This window comes from Canis lupus, chromosome 29, assembly GCF_003254725.2.
Source record: "Canis lupus dingo isolate Sandy chromosome 29, ASM325472v2, whole genome shotgun sequence".
In the NCBI taxonomy this organism is placed as follows: Eukaryota; Metazoa; Chordata; class Mammalia; order Carnivora; family Canidae; genus Canis; species Canis lupus.
In genome coordinates this window covers 36,894,697-36,908,056 of record NC_064271.1, presented here as the reverse complement: position 1 = coordinate 36,908,056, position 13,360 = coordinate 36,894,697, and the positions used below count along the sequence as shown (strand labels likewise).

Sequence of the window (13,360 nt, the reverse complement as noted above, 5' to 3'; positions counted from 1 at the left end):
TACAAATTCCCCTTGAAGATCATCTTTCACTTCTCAGACCTCAGGAGAGCAAAGACAGCTTATGTGTGTGTGGACAAATAAACTCTTTCATCAGAACTGACCAACGTGCTTAATAAAATAGGAGTTTAGTTCATTTTGAAACCAAACACTAGCTCCTTAAATTGACCATTTACTATAACTTGACATAAAATGAAAAATGTCGATAAGTGTATTTTGAGATACTTCAAAGAATAAAGGTAGCCTATTCATAATACATAAATTGGTTCTTATTATTTTCTTTACAGAGGAGACTTTTCTGAGGCACTTTATAGACATTTACACACACACACACATTTATTTATATAATGTGCTCTTATCTGAGTTGGCCAATCTTAAGTGTTGTTTTTTTTTTTTTAAACTGATGGTTTCTCAACTTCTAGAATAGTGTCTGGCAGATAGACACTCAACAAATATTGCTAGATGAATAAATGTAGCATGTAGGTCTAATGTAGGTCTAATGTAATAATGTAGTAATTGACTAATGTAGTAAAAATTAGTAATTTACTAATGTAGTAAAAATAATCATAAATCTGTAAATAAGAGATTTTACCTTGAATAAGCAAAATGATGAAGAGATGCAGACCCAGACTCTTCTTTTCTCAGTATCAATACTTGAGCTGTATCATATTAATGGGATTTGTAGTTATCATTTATTAATTCACTCAACATGTTTATTGAGGTTTTATTATGTGTAAGGCCTTGAGCTAAATATTAAAGCTACTATTGCGATAAATTTCAAGTAATCGATTTTTATATCTTCTATTTGATCTAAATAATCAGATTTTTAGTAACTCTACTTTTATAAGAATGAAGCAAAAGCCAAAGCCAAAAAAACTCATTCTGGGGCACCTGGGTGGGTCAGTCAGTTAAGCATCTGTTTTCAGCTCAGGTCATGCTCAGGGTCTTGAGGTCAAGCCCTGCAATGGCCTCCCTGCTCAGTGAGGAGCCTGCTTCTCTATCTCTCTCTCTCACTCCTGCTCCCCCTGCTTCTCTCTTTCTCTCTCTCTGTCAAATAAATAAATTAATTTGAAAAAAACTCATATTCAGGATTTAGTTAAGGAAAAAAAAACCAAAGAAGGTCGCACCCTTTCAATAGTTTCTGGGGTCATAACCATTCAGTAGTTTCTCATTGCATAACTATTACTGAAGTCCTAAACAAGGCCCTGCCTAGAAATACCTGTGCATGAAGAAAAAATTTAAATTATGTCCATTTTGTCCAACATCACAAGGCAAAGAGAAAGATCCTAAATGTTTAGAAATTTTTTTTAAGATTTTATTTATTTATTCATGAGAGAGACAGAGAGAGAGAGAGACAGAGACAGAGACACAGGCAGAGGGAGAAGCAGGCTCCATGCAGGGAGTCTGACGTGGGACTCAATCCCGGGTCTCCAGGATCACGCCCTGGGCTGAAGGTGGCGCTGAACCACTGAGCCACCCGGGCTGCCCTAAATGTTTAGAAATATTAACAAATATTAAAAATTAAACGGATTTTCTGCCCAATACTCCATTAACTAGAAAAATCTATCAACCAAAATATCCTTTCCACCAGCATTCTGAGTACTCTAGGTTTTGCTATAATGAAATCTCCATGACAGAAAAAAAAATGATTTTAGTATGTTTAAGTATATAATTCTATCATTGACAATTCTTTAGCAGCAATGATGAGTATAATTCTGAACTATAAATGGACCACATGAAATATGCTAACATATATTTCTATGCCAAAAAGAATATATAAACCCTTTAGTATTATTATTTATCATTCCTGAGCTATTTCTGTATTTAGAATCCATCATATATCACTTTATGTGTCACTAGAGAAACAACAGAGTGATAGTGCAATCAGCAAGCCTTAATAAATCTGTCAGCATGCTACTTTATAGTAGGTATAAAGTATAATCTGTAATCTACAAGTCTTGATTCCCAATATATGACTTTGAGTCTGTCATCAACCACAAACCAGGAATATCTCTAAACAAAAATTCCTAAATTCACAAATGCTTGCTACCATGCATTCAGACTGTGGTCTAAAAACACACATGACATCATCTGTGCACAGACATTTGTCTAAAATCCAACAAATACACTTACAAGAGACAGAGGAGAAGACATGAACGCAGAGCAGAAGGCTTTGTGGTAATAGAGGCACAATTAGGTGGATGTGGCCACAAGCCAAGGAGTGACCAGAGCCACCAGAAGCTAGAAGACAACAAAGGATTCCCCTAGGACCTCCAGAGGGATCATGAGCCTGCTAATACCTTGATTTTGGACATCTGGACTCCAGAAATGGAGAGAGAAATGTGAGAGACCATGTGAGAACAAATTTCCATGTGTTAAGTCACCAGGTTTCTGGTAATTTGTAACAGTAGCCACAGGACACTAATGTAGTTACCAAGTCAAATGCTTCTCATTGCTGAGACAACTCAAAGTGGGTCTTATGGGCTTCACTGTCTTCCCCTAAAATTCATACACTGAGGCTCTAACCCCTACCACCTCATAATGTGATTATATTTGGAGAGAGGGCCTTTAAAGAGGTAATTAAATTAAAATGAGGCCATTAGAGTGGCCCTAATCCAATCTGACTGGTGTCCTTATAAAAAGAGGAAACCAGGACATACAGAGAGACACCAGGGATATGCACACACAGAAGGAAGACGACGTGAAGGGACAGGAGGGTGGCCATCTGCAAGCCAAGGAGAGAGGCCCCAGAGGAAACCAACCCCTCTACCCTCACCCCTGTGCTGGCACCTGGATGATTGATATTCAGCCTCCAGAACTGTGAGAAAATCCATTACCATTGTTGGATCCATCTAGCCTGTGGCCATTTGTTACAGCAGCCCCAGCAAACTAACACAGAGGGTATAGGTGGCTCAGACTTTTTGCCTTTGGAATTTCATTTATACCCAAGGAAATTTCCCCTTCTTCAAGTTAACTAAGATAGAAATATTTTTAAAATACAAAGTGAAATAAGCAGAAAACTTTAAGTAACAGTCACTAAATGATTAGTCCCATTAAGAGAGAAGCCAGCTATTGTAAGCATCTATCCCAGATAAACAGGTATGGTGGACAGCTATGGTCAGGATCTCCCAAAAAATGCCTAACAAAGGCAATATTTAGAAGACACTTGTCTTCTTCTGAGCCCAAAAGGCATCAGAAATCAAGTAGTTGAACACACTCATTCTACAGAGGTAGAAATCGAGGATCCAAAGACTAGTGACTTAACCCAGGTGACCTGGCTTGTGAGTGACAGAGTCGGGACAGTGACACAGGTTCCCTGAACCCTAGACCAACACATTTTACCAATGCCTCCCTCACTATTCACTTCTTTTAGTCCAGCAAATAATTGTTCCAAAGTTCTCCGGGGCTTTCTGTTGACCTTGGAAGATGGAGTGGAGATACTGCCCCTTTGAGGAGAGCATGTAGTCTTTGATTCTGGTTGTTAGCAGTGGGGTCTGGTGGCCCCCGGCTGCTTCTCAGGCAAACCCACCCTTCTTGCTCCCAGCCCCGCATCTTCAATCATGGGTGGCAAGCAACAAAGCCTTCTAACTTGATTCTCAAAGCTATGAGTACAGGGAGCGTGACTGTTTTTTCTTGACATATTCATGTTTGGTTAAAGTCTCCTTGCATCCATACGGTGCATTCACCTCAACTCTGTCTCTCCACCCTGAACAGAGATGAATTTTCGCTACCTTGAGCAGCTTGTATGAAGTATGGGAGAACCTGTTTCAGTATCATCACTCTCTAGAAGAGTAGGGGACCTAACAGGTCTAGGCACTAGGCTATCTTATGTGCAGTGACTCATTTAATTTCCCAATTAATATAAAGTCAGTATTGTCATTCCTCCTTTGCTCTGTCCCATTACCCGCCTTCAATTATACAACCTGGCTTCCTTTATTAACATTATCTGGGATGATCTTATTCATCAATCCATCTCCTCCTGCCCTATTTCATGCCCTCCTCAGTATTTCAATAAAACTCCATGGGAACAGGGCTATTATTTCTCAACCACATCCTCAGTGCCTAAGAGGCAGTCAGTTAATATTTGCTGATGAAATCTATTCTAGTGGTTCTTGAATCAAGGATGCATGGATACTAATCTCTTCCCAGCCATGTGTTGTTCCTCAAATCTCCCCATCAATCTGTTGAAGATTTCTGGTTTGGGGGCACCAGAGTGGCTCAATAGATTAAGAATCAGCCTTTGGCTCAGGTCATGATCCCAGGATCCTGCTCAGCAGGGAGTGTACTTCTTCCTTTCTCTCTGTCCCTCACCCCTGCTCATGTCCATTCTATCTCTCTCTCTCTCTCTTTCTCTCATAAATAAAATCTTTTTAAAAAATATTTCTAGTTTTGAAGCCTCACACATAGTCCAACTCTCCCATCCAGCAGATGGGGAGGTTGAAGTCTGCTGTCAGCCCTGGCTTTTGTTCTTTTAGGCAGCTTTCCCATCCTTGGGGCCTTTAAACATGAGCTACAATTGCCCAGACATGCCCTCTCCCTGCCCCAACTCACTTTCAACCTCATTATATTTGAATCCCACCTCTAAGCAGATATAGATTCCGCTTAGAGATCCCTAAAGCCATTTCCAATCCCTCCAAAATTGATGTTGGTACTAGTTCTCTCTGTTCTTAAGAATTTGGTGTCTCCTATAAACTTTGTCTACATATCATATCATTAAACATTTTAGGATCGGTATTTTTCAAACTCTTCAAATCCCTCTACTTACTAAAATAGTGCAAACAGATAAACAAGAGAAATACAGGAAAAGCTGAAAGCATAACTCTAGGCTATATTTTCATGAATGCACACAAAACTTCAAAAGATCGAAAAAAACAACATTCTATTATTTTTCACATAATTATATGCAAACTTCTGATCAATAAGTGCTTCTCGCACTGGGAATAAATCCATTCACTATTGCTTTAAGAGATAAATTAAGTCTGCAACCGAAATGTGAACGAGGGGAAGTACGGAGTGTTAAACACCAGAAACAACACAGCACACGAAACTCACAACACGTACAACCAAGCTCGCCATGGCCTAGGTGGCATCCGGCCATCCCTTGTTTAGAATTCAGTTTAATTTGAATTACTGAGCATGGATTCTGTAGCGCTGCATTTTTCAGTGAATTGTGGGGGATAGAGAGAGCTTAACCCAAGATGGTTGAGTTGCAAAAATATTTGCCCTCTGATTTAGAATTTTAAAGTAACCTTTGTTACAAATTCCCATATAATTGTTCCGTATCCAAATTAAACCTGCCACATTTTCTATCCCAAGCATCACTGATTGAATCAAGCTGCAGATGAACATTCCTTTCCTCCCTCCTTCAATTTATTCTGTCCATTTTTCAGGGTATATTGAACATCCCTGCAATTCACAATAGACATGTCACAATGACTGCAGAGAAAACATAGGCTTTCACAAACCACCAAAGCGTGTTCTTGATTCAGAATTCCCAGAGGGCCTAGGTCTTCAAAGTAGATTTATTCCCCACACATAAACCTCATTTGTACATATTTAATTGTGATCTCATTCTCTATTTAAAAAAAAAAATGTTTCATTGGCTCTGATTTCTTTCTGACGTCCCTATGCCTTTTTATTAACATTCTCGGTTCCTGCTTTGCTGCCTTCAGGGATATATCCAAACTAGAAAAATCTTGCTAGTACTTGAGGGATGGGGGTGGGGATGAAACTGTTCTTCAGTCCTGAAACTCCTCATATTTAAGGAAGGAAATAAAAACTTCCAAGAAGGGTAGTTGACTATATTGCCAAGCTTGCCTTGTGCTCTTGGGTTTAATGTACAGAACTGTACATAATTATTTAGAACACTACTCATAAAGTCGTGCCAGTGAAACTAACTTCGCCAAATTTATCATATGTTGCTACAGGCTGGCGCCATCTCAAAGAAACCCACATGTGCTAATAGGAACTAGGAATTTTTGTAATTTTTATTGTGCCTTTTGGGGAAACATCCTTTCTAATAAAAGATACATCATCATTTCTCAATTTTAAAATAAATTATTCTAGAGAAGAACTAAACTTTTCCCTCTTATCTGTGTGGGGAACCAACTATCAGTCAAATATTTGAATCCTGAGAATGACAGGAATAAGTGAGCCAGATCCCAAGACAGAAGTGACCTTTGTACTGTTATTGCTTCTGCTCAGTGTGAAATGTATTCCAGCGCTGCTTATAATTTATTAAGCGAGTTTTTAACTGTTGGAGGTGGTGAGCTGAATAGATGGAAATATCTTTAAATAAAAATAAACTAAAAAACATAGCATTTCTTTAATTCTGATGACTAGCTCGTACTAATAGCAGATATGGTTATTTTTTTAACTTTTATAAAGTTTGAAGTCATCTTTCTAAGTTGCAAAAAAGAAGTCTAACTTTTACTGTTTAGCTTTGTTTATCTGATGGAGTCCTCCAGAGATTACAGGAAAAGCACTTATTGCTATTCTATTATTATTAATAGATAAAAGTATCTCTTACATAGGTAAAACTTTTAAAAATCTTAAATTTGTTATATCCAACTATGCATTACTAGTACAAAGATAATGTCTTCTTTGTAATGAACACTTATTATATTCTAGGCATTTCATGCAAGAAATGAATCCCAGTGGGTATAATTATCACCAATTTACGGAACAGGCAACCAGAAGTCAGAGAGACTTGGTCATTTGATCAAGGTCAAGGTTATGATCTGAATCTGAGCTTCTAAGATTCTAAAGTTCTTTCTCCTTTTCACTCTTCCAAGGAAAAGACAGATCAATTAGTGTCTACCTGACTGTATGAGCCCTAATAAAATCACCAGAGGTAGAAGTCAACTCAGAGGAAAAAAAACTGATTTTTACCTAATAAGTAACTAAAAAAGAATGTGCAATACTTCAAAGGTCATTGAGAAATGGCCATCATTTAAAATTCATTAGAAGCATATTAATACAGAGATAAAACCTGCAGAACAAAGGGAAAAGTAAAACATGATGTGTGAAGGGATATGGGAAAGCGAAATGAAAAGATGAATTTGGCCTAATTTTATCCACTTTTCTTGGGAATGGAGGCCCATCCGGACAGTGTTCCTGGGGATCTATCTGCATATGAAGACTCTAGAAATTCTGAGAGAGGCACTCAAAGGACACACAGCTGAAAGCTTTAGCAGGCTTTAACACTCTTGGGAGAGCCCTCATCTGGTGGAGCTCGTTAAGTTTTCAGCTAGAAAAGAAGCAGCGGCCCAAGTACTTGATCTAAGCCCCCGGCATTGGTGGCATGTGATCTAAATGCCAGATGTCGAAAGGGGAGAAGCATTAGGGAGCATCTATTTCTTAAGACCTATCAGGGGTCTGTTCAATAAACTGACAGGGCAAAACCAAGCAGATGCCACCACCTTGATTCAAACTGCTCTCTTAAAATGTTCTGCTGAGGCAAGGGCACCCACCACCCCAGAGCAACCAAAAGGATGGAGGTTTTAGATATTCAAACCAGATAATTAGATTCTCTCGATGCACAGAATTAGATGCACAGAATCAGGCATCCCCCCAGGTAGTAGACCCTGAAGAAATCATCCCAGTGGAAGAAAGGAGAGACCCGAACCTACAGTGACCTCAGAACAAGACAAACGCAGAAGGCTGTGTTTCCCCTCCAGTTGATAGTGAGGATTGCTACTATCGAAATTAATCAATAGACATTTCGGTCAGCCAAACTTGAATTCTTTTAAGAAAAATGACTATTCCAGCTGGGAAAAGTAGGAGTGGTTACTGGCTCATTGTGCAAGTGTCTCAAATAGTCTAGATATTAATTAATGTTCCAAAGATAATCAGCTACATATTCTTTATCTCTCATTAGCCTGAGTAGCTTTTGAAAAGGATATAACAGTTGTGAAAGCTCAGAAGTAGAAAACACAGTCAAAAAGCGAAAAATCAAAACAAAAATTTTTTTTAAAGTGAAAAATCCCAAAATGTGTCAATTCACTCTTCCCTGGGTTCTCCAACCTGATGACCAAGGCCTCCATTTTGTCCTCTATTCTCTACCTCAGTGCTGAGCTCAGCTCTGCTCCTTCATACACACACACATACCCTCCCCACCCCCCCGCCCCCATGATCCAGGGCCAAGTTCAGGTTTACATTATCATCATCAGATCCTTCAGCCTAACTACACCAAAGCTCACTTTGCAAATAACCCAGTGTAACCTATGCATGATGCAAAATTTATTTCTTAATCTAAAGCTCAGATCACCACAATTTTTGACATTAAAAAATTAGCAATCATTTTGAAATCCTGGCAAAGAATCAAAGCACTATTCCAACCTAGCAGCCTAAACAATGCAGGACTCTGTGACACTGAAAAGCAAGAGCAAGTTTTTTCATTTTCCACCAGCACAAAGCATAGCAACTTCCACCGACTGAATAATGTGAGTTTAAAGTCAGTCATCTATAAATATTTTAAAATCTGATTCTATTTCATTGTGAGACCTTAACCCCTCACCTCCAAAAGCCACACAGTATTTGATAGACAAGGTAAAGATTAAGTAACTTGCAGTTTTCCTCGCAAGAAAGCAAAATGGGGGGGAAATCATACACAAATCAGTTTAATGTAGCATTTTATGCATGTTGCCACGAGGGAAACATTCCCCTATCAGGCTACCTTGCTTCTTTTAAGAGAACTAGAAAAAGGAGGGAGGATTATTTGTGCGTGTGAATATGACTGGAAAGGCTAATTTGTACCCCACTCATATTTCCTTACACTTCATGAGCACAGATGAGCACACCATTCAAGGAGGTCAAGACAGAACCTAGTGCTGATGTGGTTCTGTTGTGTAGACCCGGTGTCACCAAAAGTCTTAACTGGACCAGTCACCTGATGGCTTATAGCTACTTTGGTCTGCTTTTGTTTGATCTGGAGCTTGGATTATGTTGCCTCCAGGCTCAGTTCCAGTGTTCTTGTTTTAGTTTTAAGCTCTCTTAAAAATGAATGAATCATTGAGCAGGATATCACCTAAATAACAAAAATTCAGAACCAGCTTCCAGCTCCGTGTTGCCAATCTTTATTACCTACTCAGAAAAACACACATTTAAGCAGATAAATAATACTACTTTCACAAACCCAAATGGCAAATTTTAAAAGTAGTAATAATTGAGTTGACAGTGATACGGTAAGAGTGCAATATTCATTAGCACAACTTTTCGGATTGAAATTTGGCAAAAATTGTATACCCCTTTGATCCGGAATTCCATTACTAGGAATCTATCCAAATGAAATAATTAGTGACGCAGATAATACAAATAACAAAGATACTCATGAAGCTGTGCATAATAGCAAAAGACCGTAAACCACCTCAACATCAGCAGTTAGATAAAGAAATTATTGTACTTCTATGTTAAACTAATATTTAGTCTTTAAGATTAAGAAAATTGAGGGTAGGAATATTGTCATTATAAAACATTAATGTTATTTAGTATACAGCATTATATTGTGGGAGTTCAGAATATGCCACCCCAAAATAAGCCTCTTTGACACATAAGGATTATCCTCAGTTTATTATTTTGAGAAACAGCAGACACAAGGAAGCTCTGAAGACAGAATAAGTTACCCTTTTGTGAGGGAAATTAACATTCATAAAGGAAATCTCCACTTGTAAGTTGTCTCCCTATCTGTACCAAAAAGGAAAGGATGACTCTTAAGTCACAAAAGAGTCTTATCAATGGAGGAGCAACTTAAATCTGCATAGTAAACCTTATCCTTGTTTACAGGATTTTTTTTTAATCTGTGTAAATATTTTATTGTTTTCAAATAGGATATTGAGATTTACATATTATTTTAAAGAACATGAATATACAGCTAACTGAAACAAAATACACAAGGAGCAATGAGACACGAGATACAATGAGAAAACTGGAGATGTTTTAAATTTAATTTGCTCTACGGGGATCATCAGGACTCCTGGATGTGATGTTGGCATGTGTATGAGATATTTTTTCTGTAAGTTCTAGCTGACATCCTTCCAAAGAGCACATGGTACTACAGCATCTAAGAAATCAGTGAATAACTAGGTTTTCCATCTTATCAAAGTACAAAGCATTAGTTCAATTCCAGGCCCTCTGCGAGAATCCAGTATCTATTTTTACTAAGTTCTTTGATGAATTTTATTAAGAACTTATTGAATCAGAAAGTGATTATTGAATCACCTTCCCATAACTTGGCTCCCCACACTCTTTCTTCCTTTGTTTTATGTGAAGATGATCTTTATGACCAAATTCTAGCCACCATGTATATGAGATATACTTGTTGGTTTTCTCTTGTTAATCTGTTTTTCTGTGAAAGGGGGTCCTCAGCTCAGAATCTAGAAGAGTAGAAGAAAAATATCTTTTTTCCTTCTCTACTACATAAAATTAAGTAAAATGAAGTTCGGTTGCCCTCAAGTTTATTAACAAGACATTCGTTGTCTTATAAAGCTCCACAGGATGTGACTTCCTGAGTAGTCATAGATTTTAGGTCAGTTTCAGAAAGAGACAGAAACAATAGAGTACTATTAGGATAATATTTTGAAGTTGGCCATAGGTTCCTCCCTCAGGTTCAAGTGACTTTTAATAACTGATTGTCTGTTATTGGGGATCCAGCCACCAATTTTGCCCAGGCCTGTGATTTGAGCCAAACCAGAGTTCACAAAACTGAATGAATGTGGTAGATTGTACTGTAGTTAACTTGGGCCACAATCCCAGTAGATGGCTTCCATTAGAAGTTGGCAACATATCTGGCCCTCAAAAAAATTCCAGTTATTTTTTCCAATCATGACCCCAAATTATATCATACTCAATTTTTATAAAGAGTTGCTTCCAAAATGAGTAGATAGAACTCATTAAATTAGTTTCATAAAATTCATTAAAAGTATCCTACAGATTGTACTGAAGTTGTATTAAGTTCCTTTAATATAGAAAAATCTCAGTGTTAGAATTAACCAAATTCTACTTTGTGAAACACACTCCCAAATATATGAACAAAGACATATGGGAAACTCACGTAAAAGAATCCAAGCGGTCCAGATATATATGGCATTTTCATTCCCAAGAGATACTTGACTTGTGAAGTCACGACGTGGGTGGCAGCCCCAGTTGTCATCGCACTAATCACAGGCTCTGTAAGCAGGAATGTGGCACTGCCCAGTTGTAGCAGAAACATGGCCACCTAAGAGGACAAAGGAAAATGACATTTCCCAAGGTTCCTAGAGTTAATTTCTGACACGTTTCATTTTCATTTCATACAGACATAAAGAACTGATGTGAAATGGGTTCCTCAAATTTTATATATTCAATATCTTGAGTCTTCTTGAAAACATAACTAGGTTCCAAGAGTTTTCAAATGTCATTGGGTACAGTGTAAGTGCTCCAGTTAAAGTGAACACATGTTTCCACCTGAAAACGGACTTTTCCTTTTTTTTTCTTTTTTCCTAATCACATATATAGGTCACAAAAAGGGGAATATGCTCAAATCAGTTCATATATGGGGATTTTTTTCCCTGGGGAAAAATTAAATTTGTGTTATTATATTTCAATTAAAAAAAAATTCAGAGGGACATGATTCACTACTCCACACCCAGTAGGCTTAAAACCTCAAAAACATTGAAGAAAAAAGCCATTTCTGGAGTTTCTCCCAGATTTTGAGAAAACGGAACACTTTTTTGACTAGAAACTCTGTCAAGTAGCTCTACATGGTCAATATTAATAAGATAACAGGACTTACTTGCATGTAGAGAAGAGCAAAAGGCAGAGATAGATTAAAGATATATGAATTCAGAAGCCCAGGAAACAGTAGGAAACTCATTTTCCTTAAACAGTCCCTTGCTATTCCTAGCATCATGCTTTATGGCAAAACCATGTCATGACTTAAAATTATCAAGTTGAAGTAAAAGCTGTGCATTGAGCTCTGCTGGGCAAAAGATGGACCAGAAGAATCAAAACTCTCCTCTCTCACAATTAATATAGCAACGGTTAGTGTTCTTCGTTCACCAGAGAGAGCTTTCAGAAGATGGCCCATCCTTTGACTGAACACATCTGTGTACACTCAATCACAGAAACTGAAAAATATAAAATTCAGTGTTTTGAAAGTGACCTTAAATGACATTCATGAGTATCCACACCGGAAAAGGGAACAAAGTGGGTCATGTTGATATGTTCCCTCAATGTGTTAATTATAATATTTAGGTCGGGTCTTAAAATTCCTGCTGGAAAATAAGATTAATTATTAAAAATCAGAGGAAAGAATAGCAATGAGATCTCCTTCTATGAAGAGCTCACACTGATGAAAAAGAGAAGTATAATGTGCTACCTGGTAACATGAAAGCATAAATTGCAAAATATATCATTTCTATCATATTCCAAGGCCCTGTGACCAAAAACAACCATTCTCTGAACTTATATTAGAGTTTCCTGGGCTCATATCTGAAAACTTAAGTTCTAACCATGGCTCCACTATATCCTAGTTTTGTAACTATAGAAAACCTACTGAAATTTTCTGAGCCTCATTGCCACCTAAAATCATTAAGGTGATGTCTACACTATCTGTCCTGTAGAATCATTATAAAATGAATATGAAGTAATGTAAGAAAGGGAACCTGTAAAATGTGCAACATATGTGATGCACCAGGAACATCATGCGATATTGTGCATATTCACCCAGTAAGGAAAAAACCAGCCACGGTTTTGAAAACATAGTAGAGGCCACACCTCATTTTCCAACTCTGGAAAACTTGAAGGAATTTATCACTGCAGAAAGAAATGAAATTGTTTGCAGTTTAGCAGCCCCCTTTTATACAATATGTAATAAAAAAAAATAATATGGATTGCCAACATAGAAATCAGGCAATCTGTTTCTGCCAACATAGGAGGCCAGAGCGGCAGCTTCTGCTACTAACATTTTTTTTCCAGAAACTATGTGTGTGTTTGTCAAAGGAGAAATGTCCTGAGGGAAATATGCAATCAATGGTATAGGTACAAATGGAACACACTGATCTTCTTGGCAACTCTTGATTCATAGTCTGTTGATTTTCATCCTGAACACACAATCAGTTAAGAAAAACATTGAACCAATTTTCCCCCAGTGTCTATCTACTAGAAAGTAAATTCCAGCTTATGACATTAACTCTTACAGGCCCTAAGGATAAAATTAGCATATTATTGGGGTCAGATGAACACTAGAGAGTTGGATTTTCAATTCAGCTAAATGCAGCCTACAAGCAATCCAAATCTTTGAAATTGTGAAACCTGTTTGCCTATATGGAATTTTATGCAAATGTGGAATGTTGGAAAGTTCTTATCTCTATGCCAAGAAATCTTA

At 37.6% G+C, this 13,360-nt stretch overlaps 1 protein-coding gene across 1 annotated transcript in view; it reads right to left on the bottom strand.

The window, feature by feature from the left end:
• The window catches only part of SLC26A7 (solute carrier family 26 member 7), a 112,877-nt gene that overhangs the window by 53,374 nt on the left and 46,143 nt on the right, over positions 1 to 13,360 (bottom strand). Inside the window, exon 5 of the mRNA XM_025433614.3 lies at positions 11,048 to 11,212. Coding sequence (XP_025289399.1) covers positions 11,048 to 11,212 — 165 coding nt within the window. The remainder of the gene's footprint in view (positions 1 to 11,047; positions 11,213 to 13,360) is intronic.